The sequence below is a fragment of the Chelonoidis abingdonii genome, chromosome 14 (assembly GCF_003597395.2).
Source record: "Chelonoidis abingdonii isolate Lonesome George chromosome 14, CheloAbing_2.0, whole genome shotgun sequence".
Lineage (NCBI taxonomy): Eukaryota > Metazoa > Chordata > Testudines > Testudinidae > Chelonoidis > Chelonoidis abingdonii.
The window spans coordinates 16133665-16142654 of record NC_133782.1 but is presented as its reverse complement, the minus strand read 5'-3'; the positions used below and the strand labels follow the sequence as shown (position 1 = coordinate 16142654).

General features: G+C 48.6%; 1 protein-coding gene across 3 annotated transcripts in view; it reads left to right on the top strand.

The window, feature by feature from the left end:
* The first annotated feature begins 371 nt into the window (after positions 1–371).
* The window catches only part of BCAS4 (breast carcinoma amplified sequence 4), a 63379-nt gene continuing 54760 nt past the window's right edge, over positions 372–8990 (top strand). Inside the window, exons 1-2 of one of the 3 annotated variants that reach the window (XM_032804032.2) lie at positions 504–569; positions 3462–3635. Coding sequence is in view for 1 of the 3 variants with exons in the window: in XM_032804029.2 (XP_032659920.1) it covers positions 441–569 (129 nt within the window). In the remaining 2 variants the exon portion in view is untranslated. Of the gene's footprint in view, positions 570–3461; positions 3636–8990 lie in introns of all 3 variants that reach the window. The other 2 variants (XM_032804029.2, XM_032804031.2) reach the window with 2 other exon arrangements.

Genomic DNA, 8990 nt, shown 5'->3' with positions numbered 1-8990 from the left:
GGCGGCGGCAGGGCAACGCACCAGCCTGTGTGCCGGAGGGGGCTGCGCGGGCGACCCCCCTCTCAGCTGCACCGAACGAGCTGCCCGGTCACTGGAAAGGGGCGGGCGGCGGCTGCCCTTGGAACAGAGCCGCGGCCCAGCCTGGGGGGGTCCCCACCGAGCCTAGTGTCAAGCCGAGGCACGGAAGGGCACGTTCGCCTTAGCTGGGGCCGGGGCCCAGCTCTAGGCCTGCAGGCAGCGGGCTCCTGCCCCCAGGGCTAGCTCAGGCGCAGCCGGCGGCCACAGTTCTCGCCTCGCCCCGTTAGGTGGCGCCCTGAGCTCGGTTTCGGGGCGCCAGAGCTGGCGCAGCTGGAGGCTGCCGCGGCGGCTCGGAGGCGGCAGCTCGGGGAAGCGGTCGCTGTGCAGACGCCGGGCCTGGGCTGGGAGGAGCCGGGGCTGCCATGAGCGCAGGCGGGGGCCGGGAGGAGGGAGCCGCCGCGATGCTGCAGCTGCTCCGGGAGCATCCAGAGCCCGAGGCGGAGGAGAGCGGGGCTCAGCACTTCGCCCTCTGCCTGCCCTTTGGGGAGGAGGTAGGCGCGGGCCGGGCGGTCTCAGCGGGGCGGGGAGGCAGTGGGGTGTTAGGTTGCAGGCGCCCCGGCGGGGATTGGGGGCGTCTCCGGCACGCTGGGGGCACTAGGGAGCTGGGTAACGTGGGGGGTAGGAGGATGATGGAGGGGAGGGGTCACCAGGTGCTCGGGGAGGATGCTGGGGGCACGTCCCTGCCTTTTCTTTGCCCCCCGCTTTCAGCGGAGGGAGGGGACTAGCTCGCTCTGCGGCAGGCGTGGGAGGAGCGGAGGTGACTGAGGGTAGCTCCCCTCTGCCCTGCAGCTCGCTCCCACCCGCTAGCGCAGAGGCGGGCAAACTTTTTGGCCCATCGGGGTGCGAAATGGTATGGAGGGCTGCGTAGGGAAGGATGTGCCCCCAAACAGCCTGGCCATTGGCCCCTGCCCCCATCTGAGCCCTCCCACTTTCTGCCTGCTGACTGCCCCCTCAAACCCCCCACCACTCTTTGTCCCCTGACCACCCTCTCCCGGGACGCCACCCCCTATCCAATCCCCCCTGTTCCCCATTCCCTGCCCCCAAACCTCTGCCACATCCCCCAGGACCTCCTGCTCCATATCCAGCACCTCCAGCCCCCTTACCATACTGCTCAGAGCAGCATGTCTGGAGCTGTGGCTCCTGGCTGGAGCCAGACATGATGCTGCGCAGCCCAGCCTCCCACAGCGCTGCCCGTGTGGCAGTGGAGGACACAGGGGAAGGGGCTAACTGCCCGGACAGGAGCTCGGGCTGGGCAGGATGGTCCCACGAACCAGATGTGGCTTGCGGGCCATAGTTTGCCCACTTCTGCGCTAGCAGGTCTGGATGTGATGGGGGGTGACTCTCTTAGAACAGAATAATAGAAAATCAGGGTTGGAAGCGACCTCAGGAGGTCATCTAGTCCAAGGGTCCTCAATGCGGTGCCTGCGGGCGCATCTAAATGTCCCCGCATCCTGGCCGGTGGTCAAGCATCAAGCGATGTCATTGAGAGGAGTCGCCGCCGAAATGCTGCCGAAATTCGGCGGCATTTTGGTGGATGCTCGACCGCCATGGCCTGCCAGATGAAAAGGTTGGGGACCACTGATCTAGGCTAACCCCATGCTCAAAGCAGGACTGATTCTCAGACAGATTTTTGCACCAAATTGCTAAATGGACCCCTCAAGGATTGAACTCACAACCCTGGGCTTAGCAGGCCAATGCTCAAACCACTTCTGTGCCTAGGTGCTGGAAGTTGTCCCCCAGCCAGGGAAGATGGTTAAAGTTGTCCTCTGACAGGGGAAAATCTGCCCCTGGATCATTTCTTCTCCTATGACAGCTCTTCCTCTTTCCTCTTTTGGCAGTACAGTTCCCTGGTTATTTATTATCTAGGTTGGAGGTAGTAGTGGGGAGTTAGGGGATTCTTTACACTGCTCTAATTGTTCAAACAGTTCCCAAGCCAGAAAGTGTAATATCCCCTTTCACTTCCCCTGTGGGAATTTGTTTCACCCCTGCCTTCTCCTCCCCTCTTCTTGCTCATCTCCCCACATGTTTTCCTCTGTACTGTGCATTTAACCAGGCTACTTAGCTGAGCCCACAGTTTTGAGATCTTTGCATGGCTTCCCCTCTGTACCTATTCAAGGAGATAAATCCATGCAGTTTCCCCGTCACTGAGATCCCCAAAGAATTTCCGCTCTTATTGTACCATTGAGACCAGTTATCAGATCCAGAATCTGATTAGCTGAATTCTTCAAGCTCAAAGTGGACATGGGGCAAGCATATTTTTAATAATACAACCTACAAATATATAAACAACAGTGGATGGAATTCTGCCTAAAATGCAAAATAAGAAGTTCTGAAACTTGACTAGCTATCCACTTTTGGTGTTTTGTGGTATCCATTTCAGACTTAGAGCCATTCATTGCAGAAATAATTTTATTGCAGTGTTACTTAGAGTGTAAACTGTTTGGAGCAGGAACTCCATCTTTATCTGTTTTGGAAAGCATCATAAGTAATACTTACTAAAACCCTAATAATATGTAAGACTAGAAGAGGGGTTCTCAAAATACATTGCAGCACAACCCCCTTCTGATAACAAAAATTGCTACATGACCCCAGGAGGGGGAACTGAAGCCTGATCCTGCCCAAGCATTGCCACTCTGGGGGAGGGGGTGTCAAAGCCAAAGCCCCACTGCCCCATGGGGGGTGGAGGGGGCAGGAGTAGCCAAAGCCCAAGGGCTTCAGCCCCAGGCAGGGGCAGGGGCCTGTAATCTGAGCCCCACTGCCCAAGGCTGAAGCCCTCAGGCTTCGGCCCCAGACAGTGGGGCTTGGGCTTTGGCCCCTGGCCCCAGCATGTCTAAGCCAGCCCTGGCAACCCCATTAAAACGAGGTTGTGACCCACTCAGGGGTCCCAACCCACAGTTTGAGAACTGTTGGACTAGAATATTGACTATCCCACATTGAAATTGACTACATCTTCCAAGTTGCAGCTGAGCACCCAGGCTGTTTGGTCCTGAAGGAATATAAAAACAACATATGATCTTTTTTATTTGTAAGTAGCTTTCCATCCTGCTTCTCCAAGTGAAATTAACCACTTATTTTAGCACTGTTCTCTGGGTGGTCTTGCACACTCTTGTATCCTGTTCAATATAGATGATATGCCAGAAGAATCCAGTCTATATTTACAAATTATCTATGGCATGTGTGGGATATTCTTAAATGTTTATTTCCAGAGGGGTCTGCCCTTGCTAGCTCAGGTCTATGCTCTGTCATTGTCATCGGCAAGCTTTGAATTTAAACTCAAAACACTCAGTAAACACCAGCAACCATCTAAAACTCATGCTATTACTTATTAAAAAATTAGAAGGAAAAGTTAATGTACAACATATGCAATCTTCTTCATGGTGAAGATAACTTTAAATTATGTTCATTGACTGGTCATGGTAATTGAAACATATGATGCTTGATGAAGAATGAACCTATAGAAGCATGACAGAGGCATTGTGGAGTCCAGAAGAGCATTTTACAAACCCAAAGTTACATCAGACTCTAAGGTGTGACTGCTGGGCCCATGCTCCATGGGAGTAAATAACTTTATCTGGTCCAAATGTATCCTCTAGAGTTGCAAGAGACTCTGATTTATTTTTGGTTTTGATCTAAAGAAATCTATTTGTCTCATTTACACAATTCTGTGCACTTGTTTCCTGTTCTGTTTTGAATGTTTTTCCCCTCCTCTTTATGGTTTTCTTCTTGCAATATCCTGAACCTGACTTGGAGGGCATCTTACTGAAGAGCCAGTTAATTTCCAGAAACATTGGAATGTTTCTGTGTGCACTTAGAGTATTTTTTGGAGATGTGTAGTTCTTCAGTTCAATTATTTTGAAGAGTCATCTGTTTCATTTGGTCTCCATTAACTTCCCAGGGAGTGCTTCAGGTACTGACAAAGGAAGTTTAACTTTTGACTAGGAGATAAGAGCTTGGAGGAAAACCTTGTAGAAGAAACTTGATATTGTTTCTTACTAATATTAATTTACAATAGGGAATATTAATATTGCTTGCTGTAAATGAACATGGCACTTTACAAACATTCCCTGCCCTGAAATGGTTACAGGCTAAGATACACCAGACCCAGGACAGCAGTTTGTGTGAAGGAGGGAGTGGTTACTGGTGTGGAGCACAAGGAAGGCAGCTTCCTGGAAGAAAAGTGTTTTAAAGAAGAGATAGAGAGAGCTCTTGAAGCACAAAACTAGAAAATGGTTCAGGGATGAATAGGGGCATAATGCTGAACCTGGGAGTAAATGAATGATGCTTAGTCAGGGCTGAGATTATATAGGACTTTGAAGGAGTGGAGGAGGAGTTTGAACTTGATGTGGTGAGAAACAGGAAGCCAGTGAAGGGGTTCACAGGGGAGTGGCAAGAGAGGAAAGTGGATTTAAATAGGTGGGAGAAGGGCAGAGAAGAGAGAACCAAGTTGCAGAAAATGTTTCAGGCCTTGTGTTTTGGTCAGTGGTTTTGAATGAAGGAATAAGCAGAAAGGAAAACTCCTCTCAAGGCCAGACCCCACATGTATTTTTTTTTAATCTTAGGCTGAGAAGTGAAATAGTGATTGTTTTCATTTCACTTTTATTTCTTTACAAAAAAAGCATTGAGAACTTCAGAGGTCTTTATTTATTAAACACTTCAAGTTAAATATGACTGCAGTCCCGAAAGGGGACAGAGACGGACTAATATGCCAACCTGAACTGGTGCTCTTGTGCCTTAGTTAAGAATCAAATGCCACGCTATGTTGTTTTCATAGCTCTGAAATGTTCTGAGTGGGTTTTCTCTCAGACCCTTAATGCTGAGATGCTTTGGGTGTCTGTCATATAAATGTGATAATTTCCATAATCACCTGAAAGGAGCTTGTTATGGTCTGCTCAGTAAGTGCTTAATTACAGGTGGTTGAAAATGAGTGTGATTTATGCTGCAGCTTGTTATAGGCCCCTCTGAGCCATTACAGAAAGTGCAGTAAATTAGGGGCTCAGTCTACTTTTTCCTGTTTTCACAATTGCTATGAAACAATTGAACACATGCAGCTTAGTCCAATGTAAAAACAGGATGTTGGCTTTGTCTAAGCCTGCTTTGATATCCTATTGGAGTATTTTGAAAAGGCAGTGTCAAGTAAGCTCTTAGAGTTTGTATCTCTTCTCTTTTTTTTATTAGGTCCTCATATGGAGTGCACATTGGTAAGTAATGCTTTCAACAGTAAAGCATTAAATAATGTCACTCTGGCTGGAATTGGCTTAAGCTATTTTTTAACTAACATAAACATCACTGTTGATAAACATCACTCCTGTCCTGTATCCTTTCTTATTCCAGTCCTTGTGACCAAAGACTGCCAGTCATGGGAGGGTTAGTGATGTTGACAAATGCCCTCTCCTGGTGTGCCTGGTAGACTTTGGGCTGGTCTACACTACCTCTTAAGTTGATGTAACTTATGTCGCTTGGGGTTGAAAAAGACACCACCCTGAGCAACGTAAATTACATTGACTTAAATGCTGTCCACACCAACATAGGCCTGGTCTACACTATGCGTTTAAATCGATTTAAAGAGCGTTAAATCGATTTAATGCTGTACCCGTCCACACTACAACGCTCTTTATATCGATATAAAGGGCTCTTTAAATGGATTTCTGTACTCCACCCCGACGAGAGGAGTAGCGCTAAATTCGATATTAACATATCGGATTACGGTTAGTGTGGACGGAAATCGACGTTATTGGCCTCCGGGCGGTATCCCACAGTGCACCACTGACCGCTCTGGACAGCAATCTGAACTCGGATGCAGCGGGCAGGTAAACAGGAAAAGCCCCGCGAACTTTTGAATTACATTTCCTGTTTGCCCAGCGTGGAGCTCTGATCAGCACGGGTGGCGATGCAGTCTCAAATCCAAAAAGAGCTCCAGCATGGACCGTACGGGAGATACTAGATCTGATCGCTGTATGGGGAGACAAATCTGTTGTATCAGAGCTCCGTTACAGAACACTGAAATGCCAAAGCGTTTGAAAAAAATCTCCAGGATACACAGCGCTGCGTGACAAGCGTAACGGGAAGCCAGAGACCTCAAATGGACGCTCATGGATGGAGGGGGGTACTGAGGACTCCAGCTATCCACAGTCCACAGCAGTCTCTGAAAAGTATTTGCATTCTTGCTGAGCTCCCAATGTCTGTAGGTTCAAACACAGTGTCTGGCGTGGTTCAGGAATAGCTCCTCAGTTTCTTCCCCCTCCCGCACCACGTGAAAGAAAGGGAAAGAAATCATTTCTTGACTACTTTCAATGTCACCCTATGTGTACTGAATGCTGCTGGTAGACGCGATGCTGCAGCAGTGAAGAGCAGTATCCGCTCCTCTCCCTCTCCCCTCCCCGGTGGTAGACGGTGCAATAGGACTAGTAACTGTCCTCATGAATATCTAACATGTTGACATCGAGGCCAACATTGCTGGTTACTCCAGTAGATAGGACAGAACGGCTAATAACCAGCTTCATCATAGCAACTGGGGGCTTTCAGCCCCCTCCCTTTCCTGTGTAAAGAAAAGATTCTGTACTGCCTGGACTGTCATAGCGAGCAGCATGCTGGGCTCCTCTCCCTCACACCGTTAATGTCCTGCCTGGACTATCATCGCGCCGGGAGGCTGCCTCCCCCTCATTTTTATGTCACTAAACACTCAGTGTTTCTTATTCCTGCATTCTTTATTACTTCATGACACAAATGGGCAGGACACTGCCACGGTATATCCCAGGAAGGTTGGGGGAGGAGGGAAGCAACGGGTGGGTTGTTGCAGGGGCACCCCTGTGAATACTGACACGGAGCAGCTGTGCTCTGATACACCTGGTCCTCTAATACACTTGCCCCTTATTCTAGGCAGGACTGACTCTATTTTTAGAAACCAGGGATAAGGGAGGGATTGACTCAGTCCCCAAGTGAGTCAATCCCCAATTTTGCTTTTTGCGTTGCGCCCCCGGCCGATTTCAGCCAGGGGCACTCATGATAGCAGCGGACAGTACAGAGGGGAGAGATAACCGTCATCTCATTGCCAGTTTTCTCTGGCAGTAGACGGTACAGAACGACCGGTAACCATCTCTGCTATCATTGCAAAAGCAAGTGAATGCTGCTGTGTAGCGCTGGAGTATCGCCTCTCTCTCCGCGGCATCCAGTACACATACGGTGCCGGAAAAAAAAAAAGCTGAACGGGCTCCATGGTTGCCGTGCTATGGCGTCTGCCAGGGCAATCCAGGGAAAACGGCGCGAAAGGATTGTCAGCTGATGTTTTCCCAGGAGGAAGGAATGGGAAGGAATGACTGACGACATTTACCCAGAACCACCCGCGACAATAATGATTCAACCCAGAATTCCAAGGGGCGGGGGAGACTGCGGGAACCATGGGATAGCTACGGAAGAGCTACCCACAATGCAACTCTTCAGAAATCAACGTTAGCCTCGGACCATGGACGCACAATGCCGCATGAAATCGAATTTATAATATCAGTTTTATAAAACCGATTTTAGCTAATTCGATATTATCCCATAGTGTAGACGTGGCCTCAGTTTCTGCTTCTTGCAGAGGTGGAGTAATTATGCTGATGGGAGAGCGCTCTCCCATCGGCATAGCGCATCTTCACCAGAGGCGCCCATATAGCACAATAGTGTAGACTTGCCCTTAGTCCAAGCAGGACAGAAGCCAGTGGGCCAAATGCAGTTTCAGTACATGGATGTAGCTTCCACTGAAGTTGGTAGAATGGCACTTACTTTGTTTCTCCTGTGTCTCAGTTGCTAGGGTGTTAACCTTTACTGCTTATACTCTAAAATGTACTATTTACCAACAGTCTAGAAATTGTGTGGCCCCGCCATTCCTGGTAAGCTATAACAGGATGCATGCTGGGAAAAAGAGATGAGCGTGACTTTTTTGGATCCCTTACAGGACTTCAGTACAAGAAATAAAATTGTCAGGAATTAAATGCGCACACATCCACACGCTAAATGTGTCCTTTAGTAGTGTGAGCTCACAGGAGAAAGCTGTAGTCTTTATTTGAAGAGAATACATTGTGGTTTTCCCCCCCAGCAGTGACCTTCTCCAGTGCTATCATGCACAGAACCTGCCAAGGGGAAACATTTCTCCCCTCTCTTCTGGAATAGAGAGTTCCACCTCATTGTGGTAAAAGTTATGCTAGGGAATTGCACTACAAAAATCTTTACCTTTTGATAGACATGATGGGCCAGATCATCAGCAGGTGTAAATTGACATCATTATGCCAGTGTACAGCAGCTGAAAATCTGTTCTGGTAAGTCTCAGAGATACAAGGTGGGTGGGGTAATACACCTCTATCCCAATATAACACGAATTTGGATATAACGTGGTAAAGCAGTGCTCTGGGGGGGTGGGGCTGCGCACTCTGGGAGATCAAAGCAAGTTTGATATAATGCGGTTTCTCCTATAACGCGGTAAGATTTATTTTGGCTCCCCAGGACAGCGTTATATTGGAGTAGAGGTGTATTTTTTTTATTGGACTAACTTCTGTTGGGGTGAGAGACAAGTTTTCGAGCCACACAGAGCTCTTCTTCAGGGCTGCACTGCATACTGATAAGTCCTGTTGGAATCTTTACCATGATTCCTCAGAGTCAACAGGGCTGTGACTCTTCTTGGAGAGCTTCCTTCTATCCAAAAGGAAAAAGAGAGAGGCTGTAGTATATAAATATTTTTAATCTCTGTCTGCAGCTGGGCAGAAGATCCTTCTGATTGAGACAACTACCATTTAGACATTTAGGGCCAGGTTTTTAGCATTCTTTGGGCAAAACTTGTATGTGTGAATAGTGTGATGGCCTATGCCATCATAGAGATTTCACACACAGTTAAAATAATCTAGGCCTTGATGCGTGACTGTACTTAAATGGTTATTGGG